The sequence below is a fragment of the Oncorhynchus mykiss genome, chromosome 2, assembly GCF_013265735.2.
Source record: "Oncorhynchus mykiss isolate Arlee chromosome 2, USDA_OmykA_1.1, whole genome shotgun sequence".
Taxonomy (NCBI): Eukaryota; Metazoa; Chordata; class Actinopteri; order Salmoniformes; family Salmonidae; genus Oncorhynchus; species Oncorhynchus mykiss.
Window position 1 is genome coordinate 84460549 of NC_048566.1, and position 27470 is coordinate 84488018.

The 27470-nt window shown below is 42.0% G+C and overlaps 1 protein-coding gene across 28 annotated transcripts in view; it reads left to right on the top strand.

Moving 5' to 3' along the window:
- Positions 1 to 27470, top strand: part of LOC110498015 (protein-methionine sulfoxide oxidase mical3a) — a 117291-nt gene that overhangs the window by 36178 nt on the left and 53643 nt on the right. For 22 of the 28 annotated variants that reach the window (XR_005038559.1, XR_005038560.1, XM_036957300.1 and 19 more), the window contains exons 6-20: positions 679 to 834; positions 3174 to 3274; positions 6197 to 6454; positions 6817 to 6932; positions 7220 to 7346; positions 8165 to 8261; positions 11938 to 12085; positions 17702 to 17904; positions 18128 to 18264; positions 18399 to 18470; positions 18596 to 18778; positions 22094 to 22210; positions 22541 to 22624; positions 24016 to 24120; positions 25220 to 25330. Coding sequence is in view for 26 of the 28 variants with exons in the window: in XM_036957300.1 (XP_036813195.1) it covers positions 679 to 834; positions 3174 to 3274; positions 6197 to 6454; positions 6817 to 6932; positions 7220 to 7346; positions 8165 to 8261; positions 11938 to 12085; positions 17702 to 17904; positions 18128 to 18264; positions 18399 to 18470; positions 18596 to 18778; positions 22094 to 22210; positions 22541 to 22624; positions 24016 to 24120; positions 25220 to 25330 (2015 nt within the window). In the remaining 2 variants the exon portion in view is untranslated. The remainder of the gene's footprint in view (positions 1 to 678; positions 835 to 3173; positions 3275 to 6196; positions 6455 to 6816; positions 6933 to 7219; positions 7347 to 8164; positions 8262 to 11937; positions 12086 to 17701; positions 17905 to 18127; positions 18265 to 18398; positions 18471 to 18595; positions 18779 to 22093; positions 22211 to 22540; positions 22625 to 24015; positions 24121 to 25219; positions 25331 to 27470) is intronic. The other 6 variants (XM_036957397.1, XM_036957404.1, XM_036957315.1 and 3 more) reach the window with 5 other exon arrangements.

Sequence of the window (27470 nt, forward strand, 5' to 3'; positions counted from 1 at the left end):
AAAAAGCCACTAAGAAACACATGGTTCAAAATGAGTTGTTTAAAACACCATGAGAACTGAAGCCCTCAAAAACACACCTGTAGTTGGTTTACGGGTCCAACCCTCTCTCTTTTCCTCTCTCACTCCTTCTTTTCCTGCCTCATGCTGTGCACATGTGATGTGAGTCTCCCCGGCCCTCCCTCATTCCATCCATCTTCAGAGAGCAATCCTCCGTGGCCTCTCACTGGAGCGGAGCAGGAACCTGTGAATTGGCTGTCTGTTTCCTGTATGAGCTAACATCCCTCAGCAGCACTGGGAGCCCTGTAGTGTGTGGACTGCTCTGACCCCTCTCCTCTGCTGCTGCTGGTGTCTGATTCTCTCTAGAGAGGAGGGAAACAGTTTCCCTCAGGGCTAGCCAGTAGTCACTTCATACAGTGTCCGTACTCAGCCTGCAACCTTACATGAAGTTATTAAAAAGTCTTGCAGTTACATTGATAGTCAGTCAATGACAGTGTGCATCAAAGCCTAACAAGCGCCACCTTAATTTCTCCTTTTATAAACATGTGAGTAGTGTGTAATACAAGGAAATGTTCTCTTCATTTCTGAACCTAACAAAGAACGCTGGCATTCACTGTCTACATAATGTCACTGACCCCAGTCTAACATTTACATCCTGTCTCCTTCCTCTCCTCCAAACAGGGTTCAGGAGGAAGGAGTTCCGAGGCAAGTTGGCCATCGCCATCACGGCCAACTTTATCAACAGGAACACCACGGCCGAGGCCAAGGTGGAGGAGATCAGTGGAGTGGCCTTCATCTTCAACCAGAAGTTCTTCCAGGACCTCCGGGAAGCCACGGGTCAGTAATTTTGCCATAGGCAGAGATAACATGTAATAATCCTTGTTATATGATGTTATAAAGGCTCATAGGTGCTTATAACAAGTTATAAAGCATTATAATTCTAGGCTTTTAGTACAATTTTACACATTGTTCTAGATTTAGGTGATACACATCCAGTGGCTTCAGAAAGTATACCCCTTGACTTGTTCCACATGCTACAGCCTGAATTCAAAATGGATTAAATAGATATTTTTTCTCACCCATCTACACACAATGCCCCATAATGACAAAGTGAAAACATGTTTTTCAAATGTTAGCTGTATTTCATTTTCAATAAATTAGCAATCTACTTTACATAAGTATTCACACACCTGAGTAGATGCATGTTAGAATCACATTTGGCAGTGATTACAGCAGTGAGTCTTTCTGGGTAAGTCTCTAAGAGCGTTACACACCTGGATTGTACAATATTTGCTCATTTATTATTTTCTAAATTATTCAAGCTCTGTCAAATTGGTTGTTAGTCATTGCTAGACAACCATTTTCAAGTCTTGCCATAGATTCTCAAACAGATTTTAGTCAAAACTGCAACTCATCCACTCAGGAACATTTACTGTCTTCTTGGTAAGCAACTCCAGTGAACACTGAGTGTACAAAACATGAAAGAAAAATGTTTTGTGGTAAAATAAGACCATGTGTCCAATTACATCATCAGTGTGCATTGTGTGATTTTTAACCATTATGAGTATGCATTGCCTTCTAATTGTCTACTAACTGGTTGATGATGTCATTGGAAACACTTATTTTCTATATTTTTTACTACAAACATAGAAATGTGCCATTTTCACATATGTTGACGTTGTGGTGGTGCTGGAGATGATGAATATGATGTTGAACATTTAGAAATGTCCCTTTAAGAACACCTTCCTAATATTGCGTTGGACTCTACAAGGTGTCGAAAGAATTCCGCAGGGATGCTTGCCCTTGTTGACTCCAATGCTTCCCATAGTGTCAGGTTGGCTGGGTGTCCTTTTGGGTGGAGGACCATTCTTGATACACACAAACTGTTGAGCGTGAAAAGCCCTGCAGCGTTGCAGTTCTTGAGACACACAAACCGGTGCGCCTGGCAACTACTACCATACACCATTCAAAGGCACTTAAATATTTTGTCTTGCCCATTCACCCTCTGAATGGCACACATACACAATCGGTCTCAAGTGTAAAAGTCTCCTCCCATTCATCTACACTGATTTGAAGTGGATTTAACAAGTGTGACATCAATAAGGGATCCTAGCTTTCACCTGGTCAGTCTATGTCATGGAAAGAGCAGGATTCACCTGGTCAGTCTATGTCATGGAAAGAGCAGGATTCACCTGGTCAGTCTGTGTCATGGAAAGAGCAGGATTCACCTGGTCAGTCTGTGTCATGGAAAGAGCAGGATTCACCTGGTCAGTCTGTGTCATGGAAAGAGCAGGATTCACCTGGTCAGTCTGTGTCATGGAAAGAGCAGGATTCACCTGGTCAGTCTATGTCATGGAAAGAGCATTCATAATGTTTTGTACACTCAGTGTATATTTGGCCTTGTGTTTAAAGTTAATGTCCTGCTGAAAGGTGAATTCATCTCTGTGTCTGGTGGAAAGCAGACTAAACTAGGTTTTCCTCTAGGATTTTGACTGTACTTAGTTCCATTCCGTTTTTTTTTTCTTCTGAAAAACTCGCCATTCCATAGCGATTACAAGAATACCCACTATGCCACCACTATGCTTGAAAATATGTGCGTTGTTACAAACTGGATGCATGTTTTGGAATAGGCTTCCTACTTTTCACTTTGTCAATTAGGTTAGTATTGTGGAGTAACTACAATGTTGTTGATCCATCCTCAGTTTTCTCCTATCACAGTCATTAAACTCTGTAACTGTTTTAAAGTCACCTCTTTGAGTGGTGTGAATACTTTCTGAAGGAACTGTAGATAAATGAATAGCCGAGCAGTGTATCACCTAGGAATAGTTTTATGTTGCCATGCGTCATCTCTGAGCCCGTCAGTTTCTATCTGCATGGTTTATCTATGGATTAGGGAAAATGTCAACAAAGAGGCACTTCTTGATTGGGGAACTGAAATCTGTTCACATTTCTCAATTAAACATTTTGATCCCATGCCATGAGAGCTTGGCGCTGAGCTAGTCCTGTCTATATGGGCCTTTAGTTTTGTCTCCTGGGTCGTGTCATCGCCAACTTTGTCCTCATTCCCCTAACAAAGACAACCAATAGAGGAGCTGTAGGAGCAGCTATAGCCATAGAAACAACCTTGGTTTTCCAAAAGTAAATAACAAAACTCTCTCTTTCTATTGACTCTGTAGGAATTGACCTAGAAAACATTGTCTACTACAAGGATGACACGCACTACTTTGTCATGACTGCCAAGAAACAGAGCCTGCTGGAGAAGGGAGTCATTCTGCATGTGAGTGATCAAAGGGGCGGTCGCAGAGGGGGAGAGAGACACATCTGGAGCTGTCTCTCTCTCATACACAAACACACTTTATCCCTCTGTGTGCCTCCTCCCTGTCAAAGGACCAAGCCAAAACTGGGCCAGGAACAAACCACCAGCTCAACCACATTTAATGAGTTTGTGCCCCACTCCCAACACTTCACTTCAGAACACTGCTGTTTCCTTTGACTAGACTGGGCACTTTCCACAGGAAATCAGTCACAAGCTTTTAGGACATTATGACATCTCTTAGAAGTTCAGCTTTCATGTTCCAGTAACGGTTCCCACTGCATTTCTATCTCCCTTTGAGATGAAAGCCGTGGGGGGTGTAGGTGTTTGGTAATGTTTTGCAAACCATATCAAAATTGTTACCAAGGCATTCAAAAAGTTAGGAATTGTTACCCTTTTGATAATTGGATTGGAGTTTTTAATTAGCACTGACTGAGTTTTCATCAGCAGTCATAATCAGGGCAATACAGTTGAAGGGCTGAACGGGGCACTGTATGTCTTGTGCTGGGTCGTAGTCATTAGCCATCAAAGGGAAGAAAATGGACAAACCATTTCAGTTGCAAAAGTTTTGCTACAAGTGTGCACTAATAAATATGACCCTGATGAGTTGGGCCAGGCTGTAGGCTGAGGGGGGATGTGAGAGTGGACACACTATGTCCTGTGTTTCAGACTTCACTGTTTTCACACAGGGTCGCCCGTCTCCACGCCTGCCAAGTTTGCATAATCCCTAATGACCTGTGTGTGTGTTGCAATAGGGGTGTGGGTGGACAGACCCCCTACTGCTCACACTCTTTTCTTCAAGATTACTTACTTCCAAGCAAGGTCCTTTTATAGCAATGGAAATCACTCTCTAGTCTCTTTTTACTGCTCCATCCTGCCCCTGGGAAAGGGCAGGCGGGCGGGCGAGTGCTGGGTCGGGTCCACACTTCCACCCAGCACCATGAATCAGAGAACAACACCCTCTCAGATCCTCTGTCTGCTCCTTCCCACCCATCCATCTCACCAGTCAGTCAGCCTGGCGGTGCCGGCCCAGCCTAGCCAGGGAAGGAAAAGAATGTGCCTCTCACCGCCCTCTTTCAAAACAGTAATTTAACCTGTCTGGGAACGGGGCGGAACCCCTCGCCAACAGCCAGTGAAATTGCAGGGCGCCAAATTCAAACAGAAATCTCATAAATCAAATTTCTCAAGCATACAAGTATTAGGCACCATTTTAAAGATAGCATTCTCGTTAATCCAGCCACAGTGTCTGATTTCAAAAAGGCTTTACAGCGAAAGCTCCACAAACGATTATGTTAGGTCACAGAAAAATACAGCCATTTTTCCAGCCAAAGAGAGGAGTCACAAAAAGCAGAAATATAGATCAAATGAATCACTAAACTTTGATGATCTTCATCAGATGACACTCATAGGACTTCATGTTCCACAATACATGTATGTTTTGTTCGATAAAGTGCATATTTATATCCAAAAATCTCAGTTTACATTGGCATGTTATGTTTAGTAGTTCCAAAACATGCAGTGATTTTGCAGAGAGCCACGTCAATTCACAGATATACTCATCATAAACATTGATAATAGATACAACTATTATACATGGAACTTTAGATAAACTTCTCCTTAATGCAACCGCTGTGTTAGATTTAAAAAAAACTTTACGGCGAAAGCACACCATGCAATAATCTGAGTACAGCGTTCAGAGCCCAAACAAGCCAAAAATATATCTGCCATGTTGTGTAGTCAACATTAGTCAGAAATAGCATTATAAATGTTCACTTACCTTTGATCTTCATCAGAATGCACTCCCAGGAATCCCAGTTCCACAAATGTTTGATTTGTTCGATAAAGTTCATAATTTATGTCCATATACCTCCTTTTGTTAGGGCGTTTGGTAAACAAATCCAAACATGTGTGCAAGTCCAGCGGAAAGGTTGGACGAAAAGTACAAAAAGTTATATTACTGGTCGTAGAAACATATCAAACGAAGTATAGAATCAATCTTTAGGATGTTTTTAACATAAATCTTCAATAATGTCCCAACCGGAGAATTCCTTTGTCCGTAGACAAGCAATGGAACGCGAGCTACCTCTCATGTGAATGCCCATGACCAGCTCATTGCTCTCTGGCAGACCTCTGATTCATTCCCCTCTCATTCAGCCCCCCTTAACAGTAGAAGCCTGAAACAATGTTCTAAAGACTGTTGACAACGAGTGGGAGCCTTGGGAAGTGCAAGATGACCAACATCCCACTGTATCTTCAATAGGGGCTGAGTTGAAAAACTACAAACCTCAGATTTCCCACTTCCTGGTTGGATTTTTTTCTCAGGTTTTTGCCTGCCATATGAGTTCTGTTATACTCAGACATCATTCAAACAGTTTTAGAAACTTCAGAGTGTTTTCTATCCAACACTACTAATAATATGCATATATTAGCATCTGGGACTGAGTAGCAGGCAGTTTACACTGGGCACGCTTTTCATCCAAAAGTAAAAATGCTGCCCCCTAGCCCAAACAGGTTCAAGCAGGCCTTGATTTGATGCTACATTCTGGAGATCGATAGGCGTCTCGCTACACACAGTAGCTGGGAGTTGGGTATTATAGACTATGTTGGTGTTTAGATTGTTCTAGTACGAATGAAAGACATTTAAATGGCCCTATGTTTATTAAATTCAATATTACTTCAGAATGACATTGGCTTGATTTGAAATGAAAGTACTGCTTTGGTGGTCAAGGATAACCTCCTGTGTAAAATATTTCCATTTCCAAATACCATGCATGGATGTCATGCACCATTCTTTGCGTGACAGGCCATGTTACATGCAGTCTCTTATCCTTAGTGTCTCTCAGTCCTCCAGTCATCTGAGCCTTCTAACCTCCCAGTCTTCTCCAGGATTATGCAGACACAGAGATGCTGCTGTCTAGGGCTAACGTGGACCAGGAGGCTCTTCTTTCTTATGCCCGCGAGGCCGCAGACTTCTCCACCAACCACCAGCTGCCCACTCTGGACTTTGCCATCAACCACTACGGACAGCCCGACGTGGCCATGTTCGACTTCACCTGCATGTACGCCTCAGAGAATGCGGCGCTCGTGCGCCAACGCAATGGACGCCAGCTACTGGTGTCTCTGGTGGGGGACAGTCTACTGGAGGTGAGGAAGGCTACTGGGCCGAGGGTGTTTCAGCCTCACTTAGAAGATATACTCTGTCTGTCACTCTGGATAAGGTAGTGTCTGACTGTCTTGTGTATACAAATGGGAGTAAAGCGTGAGCATGTGTGTGGAGAAATTACAGTGAATCGAGAGAGATTCAAGTTATCAAGGATGACGTGTGGATTGACGTTTGCTTACTTAAAACAGGCAATTTTACATTAACAAAAATGTGTGTGTATGTATGTATACATATATACCTACATATATATTTAAAAAAAGGTGTATTGTTTAAGTAGATTGTATTCTTCTCTGTATGCTTACTTCGGAGTTCACCATGTTAGTGTATTTGTCCCTCTCTCTAGCCCTTCTGGCCCATGGGCACTGGTATAGCCCGGGGGTTCCTGGCAGCCATGGACTCGGGCTGGATGGTGAAGAGCTGGGCCCAGGGAAACACCCCTCTGGACGTGCTGGCTGAGAGGTGAGGGAGCAGACATGTCATAACACACACATTATACTCGCACGTCAGACTTTCACGCTCGCACACTCCACACTCTCACACACATACTCATTATCCCTCTCTCTCTCATACACTCACACACCCTCGACACACTGTTATCTCTGAGTGCTTTATCTCTGAGTGCTCCACTGTCTGCCCCTCCTGTAGTTGTAATGGACGAAGAGCCTCTGGAGCTCTGAATGGAATATTTTGAATCCTCTGTTCTGTTGCCTTCTATAATTCTGTAACCATGGTCTCCTCTTTTTCAGGGAGAGCATATATCGCCTGCTGCCTCAGACAACGCCAGAGAACATCAGTAAAAATTTCAGCCACTACAGTGTGGATCCCACCACGCGCTACCCTAACATCAGCCTCCACTTCCTCAGGCCCAACCAGGTAGTGTATACACTGACATCATAGGACTGTGTGATTGTAACATGATGAGCTACAGTACCCACAATGCTCTGTGTATGATATCCAGTTTGAGTAGGGCCAGGACTGACTACCTAACATTTGTCCTGACTACCTAACCATCTTGTGAATGAAAACCCTGTGTCTGCGTAACTAGAGAGGCGCACACACACACACACACGATGCAATATACTTTATTGTCCATTTCATTGTGTGATGTCAGCATTCTTCAGGTAGCCTAGTGGTTAGAGCTTTGGACTAGTAACCGAAAGGTTGCAAGATCGAATCCCCAAACTGTCAAGGTAAAAATCTGTCGTTCTGCCCCTGAACAAGGCAGTTAACTCACTGTTCCTAGGCCGTCATTGAAAATAAGAATTTGTTCTTTAACTGACTTGCCTAGTTAAATAAAGGTACAAAAATAAATAATACATTCAAAAACACAACACATGTAATTTTATTACATGCAGTATGTAAAACTGGAAAGTTAGTACACAGGTCACGCATCTACATTTTCAAATATTCAAAGTTTCTGCGGCCTACTGTCCGACCGTGTGTTTGGCCTGCATCTGTCCTATATCCCACTGTTCAGCAGTCTGGTGGCTGATGGAATGAAACTTGCCTTGTTCCTATTCTTACTGAACAGTGGGACCCTTAAACTCTGTCTGGAGGGCAGCAGCTCAAAACATAACTAAGAAGCAGAGTTTTTTTCAGTCCAGATGCATGCTCAGCAAAAACTCCTGGCAGTAGCCATGACCTATGGAATATGTCTTATGTGAAATCCCACCCCACTCTGTTGTTGTCAGGTACAACACCTCATTGACACGGGGGATTCAAGCCGTGAAATGCGTATCGAAATGGAGAATGTAGTGACCTCGTCAACACCCAAGCTCACCCGAAATGGTAAGTACTGTTTCGAATAAGCTATACGATGTTTCATAACAAATGTATTCAGTTATTTAGTTTAGTTCATATTATTTAATTGTCATTCATGTCTGTTTTTCAAAGTCTCTTGTTTTTGGGACCTGGACATTATTACAATCACCGAAATGTAACAATGAATTGCTTTCAACCTAGACCATAACCTGTTTGAGAAGCATTTCCAAGGTAATATCATTAATGGTTTAGGTCCAAATGCATGACCATCTGACGATTCCTTCATAATAGTCCTTAACCGTAGAAACTAGCAACTGCCATGATGTCATGTGACTTGCTGGATGGACTGATTTTATTTGATTTACTTTATGTTCACTAACCTGGTCATTAACGGGATGGTGAAATGGCAAACTTTGGACTGGTACCATATATACATACATACATACATACGTACATACAGTTGAAGTTGGAAGTTTGCATACACTTGGAGTCATTAACTCATTTTTCAACCACTCCACAAATGTCTTGTTAACAAACAATAGTTTTGGCAAGTCGGTTAGGACATCTACTTTGTGCATGACACAAGTAATTTTTCCAACAATTGTTTACAGACAGATTATTTCACTTATAATTCACTGTATCACAATTCCAGTGGGTCAGAAGTTTACATACACTAAGTGTTTTTAAATAGCTTGTTAAATTCCAGAAAACGATGTCATGGCTTTAGAAGCTTCTGATAGGCTAATTGACATCATTTGAGACAATTGAAGGTGTACCTGTGGATGTATTTCAAGGCCTACCTTCAAACTCAGTGCCTCTTTAGATTTTCCCATGATGTCAATCAAAGAAATCAGTAAAGACAAACTGTAGACCTCCATAAGTCTGGTTCATCCTTGGGAGCAATTTCCAAATGCCTGAAGGTACCACGTTCATCTGTACAAACAATAGTACGCAAGTATAAACACCATGGGACCACGCAGCCGTCATACCGCTCAGGAAGGAGACGCGTTCTGTCTCCTAGAGATGAAGGTAGTTTGGTGTGAAAAGTGCAAATCAATCCCAGAAAAACAGCAAAGGACCTTGTGAAGATGCTGGAGGAAACGGGTACAAAATTATCTATATCCACAGTAAAAACGAGTCCTATATCGACATAACCTGAAAGGCCGCGTAGCAAGGAAGAAGCCACTGCTCCAAAACCGCCATAAAAAAGCCAGACTACGGTTTGCAACTGCACATGGGGACAAAGATCGTACATTTTGGAGAAATGTCCTCTGGTCTCATGAAACAAAAATGGAACAGTTTGGCCATAATAACCATCGTTACGTTTGGAGGAAAAGGGGGAGGCTTGCAAGCTGAAGAACACCTTCCCAACCGTGAAGCGCGGGGGTGGCAGCATCATGTTGTGGGGGTGTTTTGCTGCAGGAGGGACTGGTGCACTGCACAAAATAGATGGCTTCATGAGAAGGAAAATTATGTGGATATATTGAAGCAACATCTCAAGACATCAGTCAGGAAGTTAAAGCTTGGTCGCAAATGGGTCTTCCAAATGGACAATGACCCCAAGCATACTTCCAAAATCCACCCAATTTATTGTGGGAAGCTTGTGGAAGGCTACCCAAAACGTTTGAGTTAAACAATTTAGTTAAGTTAAACAATTTAGAGGCAATGCTACCAAATACTAATTGAGTGTATGTAAACTTCTGACCCAATGGGAATGTGATGAAATAAATAAAAGCGGAAATAATTCATTCTCTCTACTATTATTCTGACATTTCACATTCTTAAAATAAAGTGGTGATTCTAATTGACCTAAGACAGGGAGTTTTTACTTGGATTCAATGTCAGGAATTGTGAAAAACAGTTTAAATGTATTTGGCTAAGGTGTATGTAAACTTCTGACTTCAACTGTACATACATACATAGATACATACATACATACATACATACAGTGGGGCAAAAAAGTATTTAGTCAGCCACCAATTGTGCAAGTTCTCCCACTTAAAAAGATGAGAGAGGCCTGTAATTTTCATCATAGGTACACTTCAACTATGACAGACAAAATGAGAAAAAAAATCACATTTTAGGATTTTAAATGAATTTATTTGCAAATTATGGTGGAAAATAAGTATTTGGTCACCTACAAACAAGCAAGATTTCTGGCTCTCACAGACCTGTAACTTCTTATTTTAGGCTCCTCTGTCCTCCACTCGTTACCTGTATTAATGGCACCTGTTTGAACTTGTTATCAGTACAAAAGACACCGGTCCACAACCTCAAACAGTCACACTCCAAACTCCACTATGGCCAAGACCAAAGAGCTGTCAAAGGACACCAGAAACAACATTGTAGACCTACACCAGAATGGGAAGACCGAATCTGCAATAGGTAAGCAGCTTGGTTTGAAGAAATCAACTGTGGGAGCAATTATTAGGAAATGGAAGACATAGAAGACCACTGATAATCTCCCTCGATCTGGGGCTCCACGCAAGATCTCACCCCGTGGGGTCAAAATGATCACAAGAACGGTGAGCAAAAATCCCAGAACCACACGGGGGGACCTAGTGAATGACCTGCAGAGAGCTGGGACCAAAGTAACAAAGCCTACCATCAGTAACACACTACGCCGCCAGGGACTCAAATCCTGCAGTGCCAGACGTGTCCCCCTGCTTAAGCCAGTACATGTCCAGGCCCGTCTGAAGTTTGCTAGAGAGCATTTGGATGATCCAGAAGAAGATTGGGAGAATGTCAGATGAAACCAAAATATAACTTTTTGGTAAAAACTCAACTTGTCGTGTTTGGAGGACAAAGAATGCTGAGTTGCATCCAAAGAACACCATACCTACTGTGAAGCATGGGGGTGGAAACATCATGCTTTGGGGCTATTTTTCTGCAAAGGGACCAGGACAACTGATCCGTGTAAAGGAAAGAATGAATGGGGCCATGTATCGTGATATTTTGAGTGAAAACCTCCTTCCATCAGCAAGGGCATTGAAGATGAAACATGGCTGGGTCTTTCAGCATGACAATGATCCCAAACGCACCACCTTGGCAACGAAGGAGTGGCTTCGTAAGAAGCATTTCAAGGTCCTGGAGTGGCCTAGCCAGTCTCCAGATCTCAACCCCATAGAAAATCTTTGGAGGGAGTTGAAAGTCTGTGTTGCCCAGCAACAGCCCCAAAATATCACTGCTCTAGAGGATATCTGCATGGAGGAATGGGCCAAAATACCAGCAACCGTGTGTGAAAACCTTGTGAAGACTTACAGAAAACGTTTGACCTCTGTCATTGCCAACAAAGGGTATATAACAAAGTATTGAGAAACTTTTGTTATTGACCAAATACTTATTTTCCACCATAATTTGCAAATAAATTCATAAAAAATGATAAGATTAAAAAAGATAAAAATATTTTTTCCCCTCATTTTGTCTGTCATGGTTGACGTGTACCTATGATGAAAATTACAGGCCTCTCTCATCTTTTTAAGTGGGAGAACTTGCACAATTGGTGGCTGACTAAATACTTTTTTGCCCCACTATATATAAAGTGGTTAAAACGGTATGTAAACATTATTGAAGTGACCAGTGTTCAATGACTGTATGAACACTCCAAAGAGCAAAACTTCTGACTGTTTGGTCTAAAACACCCTAAGCCCTGGTCCCAAACATGTTATCATCCACTAGTCACTTATTGATTTTCCTTTCCCAGAGTCCATCGCTCGCTCCAGCAAGCTGCTGAACTGGTGTCAGAGACAGACAGAGGGCTACAGGAAAGTCAGTGTGACCGACCTCACCATGTCCTGGAAGAGTGGCATGGCCCTGTGTTCCCTCATCCACCGCTACAGACCTGACCTCATGTGAGTCGTGTGTGTATATACAGTGCATTCGTAAATAATTATTCGCAATACCCCATGATGCCAAAGCAAAACAATCACATTTACATACATTGCCTTGCAAAAGTTTTCATCCCCCTTGGCGTGTGTCCTATTTTTTTGCATTACAACCTGTAATTTAAATAGATTTTTATTTGGATTTCATGTTCCAAATTGGTGAAGTGAAAAAAAAAAAAAAAAAAAAAAAAAAAAACAGAAAAGTGGTGTGTACATATTTATTCACCCTTTGCTATGAAGCCCCTAAATAAGATCTGGTGCAGCCAATTACCTTCAGAAGTCACATAACTAGTTAAGTCCACCTGTGTGCAATCTAGGTGTATGTACCTGTACTGAAAGGTCCCAGAGTCTGCAACACAACTAAGCAAGGGGCACCATGAAGACCAAGCAGCTCTCCAAGCAGGTCAGGGACAAATATGTGGAGAAATACAGATCACTATAGGGTTGTAAAAAAATATCTGAAACTTTGAACATATTATTAAAAAATGAAAAGAATATGGCACCACAACAAACCTGCCACCAAGAGAGCGCCTCCCACCAAAACTCACAGACCAGGCAAGGAGGGCATTAATCAGAGGGGCAACAAAGAAACCAAAGTTAACCCTGAAGGAGCTGCAACGCTCCACAGCGGAGATTGGGGTATCTATCCATAGGACCACTTTAAGCCTTACACTCCACAGAGCTGGGCTCTACAGAAGAGTGGCCAGACAAAAACCATTGCTTAAAGAAAATAATAAGCAAAAGGCATGTGGGAGACTCCCCAAAAATATGGGAGAAGGTACTTTGGTGAGATGAGACTAAAATTGAGCTTTTTGGCCATCAAGGAAAACTCTATGACTGGTGCAAACCCAACACCTCTCATTACCGTGAAAGACCATCCCTACAGTGAAGCATGGTGGTGGCAGCATCATGCTGTGGGTATGTTTTTCATCGGCAGGGACTGGAAACTGGTCAGAATTGAAGGAATGATGGATGGCGCTAAATACAGGGAAATTCTTAAGGGAAACCTGTTTCAGCCTTCCAGAGATTTGAGACTGGGATGGAGGTTCACCTTCCAGCAGGACAATAACCTTAAGCAACCCTTGAGTGGTTTAAGGGGAAACATTTAAATGCCTTGGAATGGTAGTCCCACTAAGCGCAAACTAGATGGGATGGTGTATTACTGCAGAATTCTGTGGTAGCCATGCTGGTTAAGTGTGCCTTGAATTATAGATATATCACAGATAGTATCACCAGTATAGCATCCCCACACTATCACAACTCCTCCTCCATGCTTCACGGTGGGAACTACACATGCGGAGATCATCCGTTCACCTATTCTGCGTCTGTTATTTAACTTGGCAAGTCAGTTAAGAACAAATTCTTATTTTCAATGACGGCCTAGATGGGTGGGTTTAACTGCCTGTTCAGGGGCAGAACAACAGATTTGTACCTTGTCAGCTTGGGGATTTGAACTTGCAACCTTCTGGTTACTAGTCCAACGCTCTAACCACTAGGCTACCCTGCCGCCCCGATACGGTGGTTGGAACCAAAAATATCACATTTGGACTCATCAGACAAAAGGACAGATTTCCGGTCTAATGTCAATAGCTCGTGTTTCTTGGAACAAGCAAGTCTCTTCTTCTTATTGGTGTCCTTTATTGGTGGTTTCTTTGCAGCAGTTCGACCATGGCCTGATTCACTCAGTTTCCTCTGAACAGTTGATGTTGAGATGTCTGTTACTTGAACTCTGTGAAGCATTTATTTGGGCTGCAATCTGAGGTGCAGTTAACTCTAATGAACTTATCCTCTGCAGCAAAGGTAACTCTGGGTCTTCCTTTCCTTAGTCGGTCCTCATGAGAGCCAGTTTCATCATAACGCTTGATGGTTTTTGCGACTGCACATGAAGAAACTTTCAAAGTTCTTGATATTTTCCAGATTCACTGACCTTCATATCTTAAAGTAATGGACTGTCATTTCTCTTAGCTTTTTTGAGCTGTCTTGCCATAATATGGACGTGGTCTTTTACTATATAGGGCTATCTTCTGTATACCACCACTAACTTCTCATAACACAACTGATTGGCTCAAATTACACATTAACTTTTAACAATGCACACCTGTTAATTGAAATGCATTCCAGGTGACTACCTCATGAAGCTGGTTGAGAGAATGCCAAGAGTGTGCAAAGCTGTCATCAAAGCAAAGGGTGGCTACTTTGAAGAATCGCAAATATAAAATCTAATTTGATTTAACACTTTTTTTGGTTACTTCATGATTGGATATGTGTTTTTTCATTGTTTTGATGTCTTCACTATAATGTAGAAAATAGTACAAATAAAGAACAACCCTGGAATGAGTAGGTGTGTTCAAATTTTAACTGGTTCTGTATATCTGGATTTCTCCTGTAGAAATGCTTACAGGTTAGGTTTACTTGTAAATCAACTCTGGGTCCTTGAAAAGCGCTATCTAAGTTCCTATTATTATTATTATTATTATTTATTATTATTATTATTATTATTATAAGCATAGGAATGAAGTACGACCGGCACACATGATTGCTCCATCACGTAATTAGGCTTGTAAATATGAATTAGGCCAGTAAATATGAATTAGGCCAGTAAATATGAATTAGGCCAGTAAATATTAATCAGGATAGTCAATATGCACATGGTTTAGATCTTTGTCAGGTCCTTACATCCTGGCATTAACATGGTCCTTACTGTCAGCAACAGCAACTGTTCAAACCTTCATTGACTGGAAAGGCCTGACTGATGTGACTGCTTTACCACTTTGTTTGTAGCATGTGTTATTTATCTCCTGGCACTTGCTGTCAAGGCCTTGGCTTTTACATTAGGTAAAAGCTCAGAGTCAAATTGCCTGTAGCTTCAGGGAAAATTATGTATGGTACCCCTACTACACACACACAAAGCAGAGACGACACACACAGCAGAGACACACACATTGCCTAACGAGGGGAGAGATTAAGTTGTTACCCTCTGCTGGCTACACAGCGATTAGCATTATAACCCTGACTGACTTTTACCAAGTAGTTCACTTCTGCCCTGCTGCCTTTCATTGTCCAGATGACTGGGGCAGGGGTGTGGGAAAAGGCTGCATGGATGGGAAATATGCATTAAGGGCAGTGTACAGACGGCTCCAATTAGTTCACATTTTAATTGAATTTATTTTGGGTAACAAGGTAGCCTAGTGGTTAGAGCGTTGGACTAGTAACTGGAAGGTTGCAAGTTCAAACCCCCCAGCTGACAAGGTACAAATCTGTCGTTCTGCCCCTGAACAGGCAGTTAACCCACTGTTCCTAGGCCGTCATTGAAAATAATTTGTTCTTAACTGACTTGCCTAGTTAAATAAAGTTAAATAAATGTACCACAAAATGTACAATGTGGACCCAGTGGACCCACTTGGAATTATTAATTAAAAAGCTGGTTTCCAAAGTGGTCTTCGATGGTAAAAATAATAATAATACATATAATGATTAAAAGACGAGACCAAATTACAAACAATACATTCATTTATATTGACATGCTAAAAAGTGGTACTTTTCACTGCACTTTTCCCTAACCTTAAAAATCAAGCATATTCATTTCACATTAAAACAATTTATTCATTGCACATCATACCTACAGTACAGTATCATTAAAATAAATCCACTTGACCAGCGGAAAGGGGCACAAGGGGCAGTGGAGTGGGTTCTCTTAAGACAACTTTGTCCAAATGAAAACCTTTGCCTGCTTTTTAAAGCTATTTCTACTTTTCTTTGCTTGACCTCCAAGGGAAGGCTATTCCATAGACAAATGCCTGTATAGAAAAACATGCGCCTCACAGTACTGTTTACTCTTGGGATTTTACAAGACATAATACTACTGGAGCTCTGGTATTGTAACTGTGTTGGTTAAAGACCATATCAATGTTGCTTTTCATATAACCTGGGGCACAATCATTTAAGGTGTCATACATATGATTAAAGTTGGTCCACTCTGGACTCCAAAGGCAACAAGCACACCTCCCGGGAATTGTACCCCTATGTGGGTCCTAGGGGGCACATTTAGCTGATAACATTAACATTATTTTGCATGACCTGCATTCTCTTTTTCATCTTTTTTGATAGCCCACTATACCAAGCAGAGCAGGCATAACCAAAATGACACTGAATCAAGGCTGAGACGAGCAGTTTCTTAACTTTGATGTTAAAATATCTAGTGTTACTATATTAAAATATACATTTGTTTGCCATTTTAGAAAGAACTTTAGCAGCAATCAGGTCTCTAGAAAGGGATTGCTCTAGGGACACACAAAGATAAATTACACTTGTTTTAGATTCAATCTCCTTGCCTGCACAGTTGACCTTTTATCTTGTCAAACCTAAGCAATCTACATTCTGTTCTAAACAAAATTGATTCAGTTGTTCCCAAATGTAGCAACAATTTGTTGTCCGTCAACCAATCTCTAACAAAATGCAATTCCTTACTCAGGGTCTCCTCTGTCAAATTTATTTATAAAGCCCTTCTTACATCAGCTGATATCTCAAAGTGCTGTACAGAAACCCAGCCTAAAACCCCAAACAGCAAGCAATGCAGGTGTAGAAGCACTGTGGCTAGGAAAAACTCTCCAGGAAGAAACCTAGAGAAGAATCAGGCTATGAGGGGTGTCCAGTCCTCTTCTGGCTTTGTAAACTGTATCCTTCCCTGATACCAGTATGGCTGTGTCATCAGCATAAAGCAGGAGTTTGCATAAAGCAGGAGTTTGTGTCTAGCATATCATTAACCTGTAAATAAGATAGGCCCTAAAATGTATCCTTGCTGTACTCCACAGGATATTTCTTTAGCCTCTGACAGAACATCACCAACATTACATACTTGTCTTATGTTGGTCAGATAAGACCTAAACCAATTCACTGCTACATCATTTAGACCCAAACATTTCAGTTTCATCAGGAGAATATCATGGTCCACAGTGTCAAAAGCTTTTGCAAGTCTAACATGACCATACCTGTATAGTTCCCCTTCTATTTCAGGTTCACTGTATAGACACATTCCTCCCATGTCTCTGACTCATTGCTCATTAATCCCCTATTACAGAAAAAACACTTTTCGTGGATCGTTATTGACTTTTCGTCCTCTTATCCTCTCGTACTCTATTGACGTCTTGTCATCTGTCTCTGCGTTGTGTATTTATCTTCAAAATATTCTTATACTCTGAAGGTATCCCTATTTTCCATTGCAAAACCTTAATGGACCCTGGTGTAATGCCTTATATTTTCTATATTTTCTATTTCCAGGTATCTCACTGACTTCCCGCACTGCTAATAGCATGGTGCTGATGCTGCAACACTAACCGTACAAGGAAAGGGGTGCTAATGTCAACCTCTGCATCCACTGCATTAGAACCTGCTTAGTGTGCGTGTCATGTTTATTTGGAAAGCCAAGTGATAACATTCAGTGTTACTGGTTGTTTTGACTCCCAGACATGCTGTCTCTCTCTGCCCATGGTGAATTTGACTCCCATTTTGACACCCAGACATTCTGTCTCTCTCTGTCCACCTTGACTTTGACTCCCAGACATTCTGTCTCTCTCTGCCCTACAGTGACTTTGACTCCCTGGACGAACGGGACCAACAGAAAAACAACCAGTTGGGCTTCGACGTGGCCGAGCGGGAGTTTGGAATCTCCCCCTGCATGACGGGCAAGGAGATGTCCCAGGTGTCAGAGCCCGACAAGCTCTCCATGGTCATGTACCTCAGCCAGTTCTACGAGATGTTCAAGGACACAGTTCCCCCTGGGGCCGGAGGTGAGTAATGCTAGTTTCATGAATATTGTTTTTATTTGGGGGGGTGGGGGGAGTGTTGAAGGTTGGTTGAAATGTTATACACACTGAGTGATCAGTAATATATATTATGCACCAAACAGACCAGAAACAGGGAGGGACTACCTGAACTCGTCCAATGGGAAATGCTTGTAATTTTCATAACCCTAGTGTAACGCCTTACATTTTGTATATTTTATATTTCCAGATAACCAGAACATGAGCCCTGAGGAGAAGGCTGCGTTGATCAACAGCACTAAGTCTCCCATCTCCTTCCTTAGCAAGCTGGGCCAGAGCATCGCCATATCCCGCAAACGCAACCCCAAGGTTCTCCAAAGCATCATTGTCAGCTCAGCAGTCCCTTTCCCTTCAGCACTGTGTTACTGCTGTGTATATCATCATCTTATAATGCTACTGTAGGAGTCCATAGCTGTCTGCCTGAAATAACCAGTGACAACATGTGATTATGTGATCAACAGGACAAGAAGGAGAAGGATGTGGATGGTTTGGGGAAGAGGAGGAAGACTAGCCAGGCTGGCCATTCTGAAGAAGTGCGTAAAACTTTCAAGGGTTAAAAATATAATTCAGGCGTTGAACTCTGCTTTGCAGACGGATAGAAATGTCTCTCAGGTTAAACTCATTCTCTGGTTTCGTACTGTCCATGTGTTTGTAACAGGAGGAGGTTTTGAGGGGTAACCATGATGACAGGCCGTCCAACAGTACTGCTCTAATGGAGAGGAAGATGAAGGAAGAGACAGCAGCTGTAGGGAACCATAACAAAGTCAAGTCCATGGCCACCCAGCTCCTCGCCAAGTTTGAGGAGAATGCTCCTGCAGAGTCCAAGGGCCTCAAACGACAGGTATGGAGAGACTCACATTATGTCTGGGTGGTGTTGACGATGGGAGAAGGAGTAGTCTTGCTTGCCTGGATGGGGAAAGAGACTAGAGACGGAGTAAACTGTTTTAAACAAGAGAACTGTTGCTTGAGATTTAGCTTTCCTGGATGATAATGACATGAAGACAGCTTTGTTTGTCTAGACAGTGTTTTGTTTGTCTAGACAGAGTAAATATGTCTAGACAGAGTAACTATGCAGAAGTTAGATGTAGATCTATTTCATCTCATGGCGTCTAACATGACTCCAAGTCTCGTGATGCTGAGTGTGTAGCAACACTGTACTACTGTATTCATGTGTTGAACTCCAGGGCCTGTATTCATAAAGCTTCAGAGTAGGAGTACTGCTCTAGGATCAGTTTTCCTTTTTAGATCATAATGCATGATTAAGTAAAATGCATAATTAAAACTCCATTTAGCAGACACTTTTATCCAAAGCAACTTAGTCATGTGTGGATATATTCTATAAGTATAGGTGGTAGAGGTCGACCGATAATGATTTTAACGCCGATACCGATTATTGGAGGACCTAAAAAGCCGATACCGATTAATCTGCCTGTTTTTTGTGTGTTTTTTTTTTTGTTGTAATAATGACAATTACAACAATACTGAATGAACACTTATTTTAACTTAATATAATACATCAATAAAACCAATTTAGCCTCAATTTAGTAAATAATGAAACATGTTCAATTTGGTTTAAATAATGCAAAACCAAAGTGTTGGAGAATAAAGTAAAAGTGCAATATGTGCCATGTAAGAAAGCTAACGTTTCAGTTCTTTGCTCAGAACATGAGAACGTATGAAAGCTGGTGGTTCCTTTTAACATGAGTCTTCAATATTCCCAGGTAAGAAGTTTTAGGTTGTAGTTATTATAGGAATTATAGGACTATTTCCCTCTATACCATTTGTATTTCATTAACCTTTGACTATTAGATGTTCTTATAGGCACTTTAGTATTGCCAGTGTAACAGTATAGCTTCTGTCCCTCTCCTCACCCCTCACTGGGCTCGAACCAGCAACACAACGACAACAGCCACCATCGAAGCAGCGTTACCCATGCAGAGCAAGGGGAACAACTACTAGAAGGCTCAGAGCGAGTGACGTTTGAAACGCTATTAGCACGCGCTAACTAGCTAGCCATTTCACTTCGGTTACTCATCTCGGGAGTTGATAGGCTTGTAATCATAAACAGTGCAATGCTTGACGCACAACGAAGAGCTGCTGGCAAAACGCACTTAAGTGCTGTTTGAATGAATGTTTACATGCCTGCTTCTGCCTACCACTGCTCAGTCAGATACTTAGATACTTGTATGCTCAGTCAGATTATATGCAACGCAGGACACGCTAGATAATATCTAGTAATTTTTATTTTATTTAACCTTTAATATCATCAACCATGTGTAGTTAACTAGTGATTATGATTGATTGTTTTTTCTAAGATAAGTTTAATAGTAGCTAGCAACTTACCATGGCTTACTGCATTTGCGTAACAGGCATTCTCCTTGTGGAGTGCAACGAGAGAGAGTCGTATTTGCGTTGGACTAGTTAACTGTAAGGTTGCAAGATTGGTTCCCCCGAGCTGACAAGGTGAAAATCTGTCATTCTGCCCCTGAACGAGGCAGTTAACCCACCCTTCCTAGGCCGTCATTGAAAATAAGAATGTGTTCTTAACTGACTTGCCTAGTTAAATAAAGGTATTATAAAAAAATAGGCAAATCGGCGCCCAAAAGGAAACACCGATTTCCGATTGTTATGAAAACTTGAAATCGGCCCTAATTAATCGGCCATTCCGATTGAATCGGTCGACCTCTAATAGGTGGTCCTAGGATTCGAGCCCACTATCCTGGCATTGCAAGAGCCATGCTCTACCATCTGAGCTACAAAGGACCTGATCTTACATCAGCACTCCTATGCTGAGATGCTTTGTGAATACGGGTCCAGAATGCTAAGCCTGGCGGCTTACAGTTGGTAGGATGATAGTGGTGACAGTCCCGGAGGAGCCAGACAATGGGGAGAAATGGGTTTACAGACCCAACTCAAGACCTGATCCTGGGACAGTCACCCTGAGAGGCAATACTGCAGGCCTGGAGCAGTGGGGGGGCTCTGTGGGCTAGTGGAACACAAGCTACTATTGTTGACATAGACAGACAACTCACAGGCAGCATTCCCAAGTTGTGCCAAATATAAAATTCCTGCTCGGGATGTGTGTTTTGCTGTTGTGAAATCTGATACAATCTTTGATACACAAAAGACTTGGTTGATGTAAATTGAATTGATGACACGTTAGAAGTAGCCTGCCTCAGGTCTAGAGCTTCGAGCAGAATGCTAGAAGCGTTTCTCTCTTGGTCACAGATTTGGACAATCTGAAATATGATTGGTAAATCAATGTTGAGTCGTCATCTTTTCTAATGGTATAATAACCAGCTACACATGGCCCATCAAAGAGGCTGTATAGTACAAGTTGGTTTATAGGTGCTAAGCCCTACTTATGTTGAGTCCCACTGGTGGTAATATTCAATTTGATTCTGCTGCTGCTGAGTTGAATTGGGACTGTGTGTTGCACCAGAATGGCTGAAAGTGGAGTGTGTCTGTGTGGGTGTTTCAAACCACGGGGCTTCACCTTTTCACCACTTCTTTGACCCTCAGCTCTTTGCATGAAATGCTGATAATGTCTTTGCCACAGTGTCCATATTATTTTTCTTAAGTCTATAGTAAATGACAAACCTAAGATAGTTCCAGTTTGTACAATAATAATGCATGTCATATTGTCCAGATGTAGGATCTTAATTTGAGCCAGTTTGTTACAGCAGGAAAATAATCCTGGAGCAACAGGACATGTAAATTATGTGAATTATAATTAATGGACATGTTTGCAGGGGTTGATAACATTTTTCATTATGGCATATCAAGTCTGAAATTTAGTGGAAATTACAAACTTTAGAAGCCTTTTTAAAACTTAAATACACTACAAGTTTGTACTTCCTGCTTTGCTTGAACATTCTCAGTATCAAAAGATTGATCTAATGAACATCCTACATTTGTAGTCACATTACATTACACAGCATGCTATTCTTATGACACACACAATTTACTTAGTTTTTGCTCCCAGTTTGTTTTCCAACCAGCATAACTCTGTCTTCTGATAATTCACTTCCCTCTCTATTTTTCTCTTCTTCCTCTCCTCCAATCATGGATCATGAACTTGACTCATGGTTGGTTGCGCTCACTGTGTCCTGGTCTCTTATTGGCCACTTTGACTGTCACTCATCACTGGTCAAAGGGGGATTCTCTGCCCTATCTGGATCTTCTTGTGGCACAGCCCCCTCCCCCGCCTCCGGCCCCCCTGGACCCCCCCAGGGAGTCTGTCTGCCTAGCTCTGGTCCCTGCATGGAGACAGGTAAAGAGTGGACACTTCACCTCCCTCCCCTAGACCCTTGTCTAACCCCTGGATGTCCTTAACCAACCGTCTCTCTGCTGTGTTTTACAGTAGTATACAAGGGGAAAGCTGCTTTGTGTCCAGATGGTTAACTGTTATTCATCCTAGACATAGCATGCTTTATTTTCTGTGGAGTGATGAAACCAGTAGTTCCGTGTGTGTGGTGTCAGAATAACCAGCTGTGTGTGTGGGTGCTGTTTGTTCCAGACAGTGAGTGACGTGATGTCATGTTCTCTCTTGTCTCATGTGGCGTATCCCTATCCCTCTCCCTCCCCTGCCATGTTGTCTCAGAAACAAACCCAACAGCAGGAGCAGCTCAGCTTTGGCTATAAGGAGATGTTCAAGTGTCAGACCCTCCCCAACAGAGGGGAGCAGGTATGGCTAGCTGGTCTGACGCTGTAGTAGTCCCTGCCTACTAGTCGGTCTCCCATCTCCAACTAACCAGTTAACCATGCTATCATAGCTAGTTACCAGCTAGCTAACAACCCCTGATTTGATAGACAAAGGCTATCACTTCAGCTTAGCTCAGTTAGCTTCATTGTGCTAATCATCAAAGTTTTAACTTAGTTCGCTTGTGCACTAATCATCAAAGCTGCTTTGTCGTTTTTTTGTTTAGTCCTTTTTAAATTAAATATGCTATGTCTAACAGTTTGAGCCCCTAAGTGAAATGGCCAGTTCAGAGCTGTGCTTCATTCACCCATGAAAGCTAATCTGCAGTTGAGCTAATTGGTTGGAAATAGTCTGTTGTGAAAAATATTTTTGGGGTGGAAATAATTAGCTAACAGACCGTTAAGCCATTAACATAAAGACCAGGGCTCTCCAGCCCTGTTCCTGGAGAGCTACCGTAGGTGTTCAGTCCAACCCTAATCTACCGCACCACATTCTAATAATTAGCTGGTTGATAAGATGAATCAGGTTAGTTATAACGGGTTTGAGTAAAAACCTTCAGGAGGGTAGGTAACTCTCCAGGAGCAGGCTCTCCAATACCACTTTTCTATCTCTCACTCATTTTCACTGATTAGTGTACATGTTTTAGTAGCTCTTCAGACTCGTATAAGTAGGGTTGCAAAAAGTTTGGAACTTTCAATAAATTCCCTGGTTTTTCAGAAGTCCCAGTTGGATGATTTCCCAGAATCAGGAGGTAATAAGCAGGAGATCAGGATTCCTCCAACCAGGATTTCTAGAAAACTAGTGAATTTTTTGAAAGTTCCAAACAACATTTTGCAACCCTACACATAAGTATACTCTCGCTCACCACAGTATTTCATACTTTTCTCATCATGCTATTCCTCTCGCCTTTTTCTAATTCACTCACAAGAGTGTCCCAAAAGGTTTTTGTGGCTGTAAAAAAATAAATAAAAAAAACATTTCTCTCATGCTTGCTTAACTGTAAACTAATTAGTTGGTAAATGTGAAGAAATTTGGTTCATTTGCCTTAATTTTCACGTGTCCAGTGGGTGGCTGTGTGTGATGAAACAGTGTTGCCTTGAGTGTGTAGTGTGGTAGAATGCCAGCGGTAGTTACAGAATGAGTGTGAGGGTGATACTGTAGCAGATTACTGTTTTAACCTATTGGATGTGAATCATTAGTTAAATTGATATTAATATGTGAATGTTTGTTGACTCACTGAATTCAAAAGTGAATTTGGATGAGGCAATATGACACCTGAAGGGTACAGAGCTGTGTGTCTGTGTGTGCACGTGTTGAATGGAGGAATTGTGCACGTCAGTGACAAATGACGGCCTGTCCTCCTCTCCACTCTCAAGCCAAGAAGCAGTACAGAGTCAACCTGTGGCTCACGGAGCTGCCCTAAGAAAACCATTCTGCTCTCCTCCTCTTCCTCCACCTCCTCACTCTATCTTCACTTACAGGTGACCAGTCTGTCTAGTCCATACCAGACCAGACACACTCCCCTGTCCTCTGCCTTGTTGATCCTTTATCTAACCTCTATCCTCTCAGGTCTTGTCTTACCTTACGAACAAGCTATCCAGTTGCGCCGTCAAAGTAGAAAGCTAAATGTAGTGACTCTTCTTCCCCTCCCTATATTAACGTCCTAGACGTTAGCATTTTGCTACACTTGAAATAACATCTGCTAACCATGTGTATGTGACAATAACATTTGATTTGAGGACTTCCAACCTAACTAAAATGAACTGTATCTAGTCTTAGTTTCCGTTCTTCTCGTCAGTGGGTTTCTTGTGTTGTGGCTGACCAGCGTGTAGGTAGGCCTTGTTGCCATACTCTCTGCAGTGAAAGATCTGATGCTGTACATGGCATGCTGTGGTTTGTTTATGAGCGGAGAAACATGGCCCTAGCTGTCAGTTTTGAAGTGTCTGGGTGTCCTTCAGCATTGTGATGGAGGAGGAAGTCACCACCCAGGACCAGACCCTTCTGACACACAGGGTAACCATGGTTGAATGGGCCTGTGGTCAGTGCTAACCCTCAGGGAACTAACAACACAAGCATAGTGTGTGTGACTGGGTGGCTCCACGGCTTGTGTGGGATGGAAGGGATTGTTGTGATCAGAATATGATTGGAACAATCAACAAAGTGTAAGCAGATGACTTACAGTATGTAAGTATACAGTATTTCAAGGCTAGTCTCATATGTTTAGTTTGGGCACTATTGTTTGATCTCTATCGCCATAGCAGTGCTTGCATGCTGACTCATACAGTATTATATGATATGTGTGCAATTTGTAAATAATAATTTGGTGGGTGCTTATATTTGTCCTATTTGACACATGTACAAGTGTGTATTAATATACATGTGTGAATTTGAAATTCGTTTTTTTTAAATATCCCAACTCCCCCTGAAAGAGTGGGTTGTCAATAGAGGTCTGTTATTTCATAGCCTGTCTTAAATTCTCAAGCCAACCATACCAGCTAACTGCATCAAACCAGTGTTATCATGTTTTTTGGCCACACAGACTGTAAACACACACAATGCTTACCTTCGTTTAATCTGCAGAAATGGAAACCCGCGCAGCTTGACGAGCCAGAGCCTATTCACATCCCTAGCATTCAGGAGAGGTCTGCGAGATTAGTCGCTAAGTTTAAGGGTAAACCTGAGAAACCAAAGGTGAACACCATGGCATGTTGTGTGAAAAAACAGAGCCGTATATAATCAGTCAATTCATTATCTGTAAGTGATGGGCCTTGTGGATTTATTCATTTTTAAAAATAGTTTGAGTGTCTTTGGTGTTGGTTTACTACTGTACTCTAGCTAAGAGCGAATTCCTCATTGTCATCAAACTCAGTCCTGTTGCCTTTTCTGAACTGTCCTACATTATTTATCTGTCCTCACCTTCCCCTGGAGCCTAAGAAAAAGCCCTCACGTTTCTTTATAGAACAGTGGCACCGGTCTCACAGCCAGAGCCCAGAGAGCCCCCTCTCCTCCCCTGAAACGCTCAGACAGGTAGCCCCCTCTCCTCCCCTGAAACGCTCAGACAGGTAGCCCCCTCTCCTCCCCTGAAATGCTCAGACAGGTAGCCCTCTTTCCTCCCCTGAAACGCTCAGACAGGTAGCCCCCTCTCCTCCCCTGAAACGCTCAGACAGGTAGCCCCCTCTCCTCCCCTGAAACGCTCAGACAGGTAGCCCCTCCTCTCTGGGGAGAACTATATTAACACATTACCTCATCTCTGCTCCTTGGAAAACTCACTAGATTGTTTTTGATAGATTGATTCGATTTTAAATTATATAAGATATACCTACTGCCATCAAGGACAGCTGCATTATAACATTTCTCCTCCGACTGCTACATTTTATGTTTGAGTCATTTAGCAGACACTCTTATCCAGAGAAACTTACAGGAGCAATTAGGGTTAAGTGTCTTGTTCATCAACCAATGTTTTAACCTAGTCATCTCAAGGATTCAAACCAGAAACCTTTTGGTTACTGGTCCAACGCTCTTAACTGCTAGGCTACTAGTAACCACCCTGTTAACCAGTAACCTCAATAGCTGACCAAAGCTGAATTTGCCCCTGTTTTTCTACTGTGTTTCTACTGCATGGCAAATAGAAAGTGGCTTTGCAACAATGCAGCATTTACAAGTACACCATAAATGAGTAGTGACCTCTGCTAATAGTGGATCAGTTATGTCAAGGCACAGCAGTCAGGGCACCCTTGTTAGTATGCATATGATGAACCTGTCAGATGAACCTGTCACATAAAAATCACTTAAACAACTAAAGCAAGCACAAATAACCTAGCACACAAGGCTAAATCCTCTATCACAATCAATCAGGTTGCTCTCACAAAAGAAGTTTCTAACCTCAATGGTCTTTCCTGGATAAATACAGTGCCTTGCGAAAGTATTCGGCCCCCTTGAACTTTGCGACCTTTTGCCACATTTCAGGCTTCAAACATAAAGATATAAAACTGTATTTTTTGTGAAGAATCAACAACAAGTGGGACACAATCATGAAGTGGAACGACATTTATTGGATATTTCAAACTTTTTTAACAAATCAAAAACTGAAAAATTGGGCGTGCAAAATTATTCAGCCCCCTTAAGTTAATACTTTGTAGCTCCACCTTTTGCTGCGATTACAGCTGTAAGTCGCTTGGGGTATGTCTCTATCAGTTTTGCACATCGAGTGACTGAAATTTTTTCCCATTCCTCCTTGCAAAACAGCTCGAGCTCAGTGAGGTTGGATGGAGAGCATTTGTGAACAGCAGTTTTCAGTTCTTTCCACAGATTCTCGATTGGATTCAGGTCTGGACTTTGACTTGGCCATTCTAACACCTGGATATGTTTATTTTTGAACCATTCCATTGTAGATTTTGCTTTATGTTTTGGATCATTGTCTTGTTGGAAGACAAATCTCCGTCCCAGTCTCAGGTCTTTTGCAGACTCCATCAGGTTTTCTTCCAGAATGGTCCTGTATTTGGCTCCATCCATCTTCCCATCAATTTTAACCATCTTCCCTGTCCCTGCTGAAGAAAAGCAGGCCCAACCATGATGCTGCCACCACCATGTTTGACAGTGGGGATGGTGTGTTCAGCTGTGTTGCTTTTACGCCAAACATAACGTTTTGCATTGTTGCCAAAAAGTTCCATTTTGGTTTTATCTGACCAGAGCACCTTCTTCCACATGTTTGGTGTGTCTCCCAGGTGGCTTGTGGCAAACTTTAAACAACACTTTTTATGGATATCTTTAAGAAATGGCTTTCTTCTTGCCACTCTTCCATAAAGGCCAGATTTGTGCAATATACGACTGA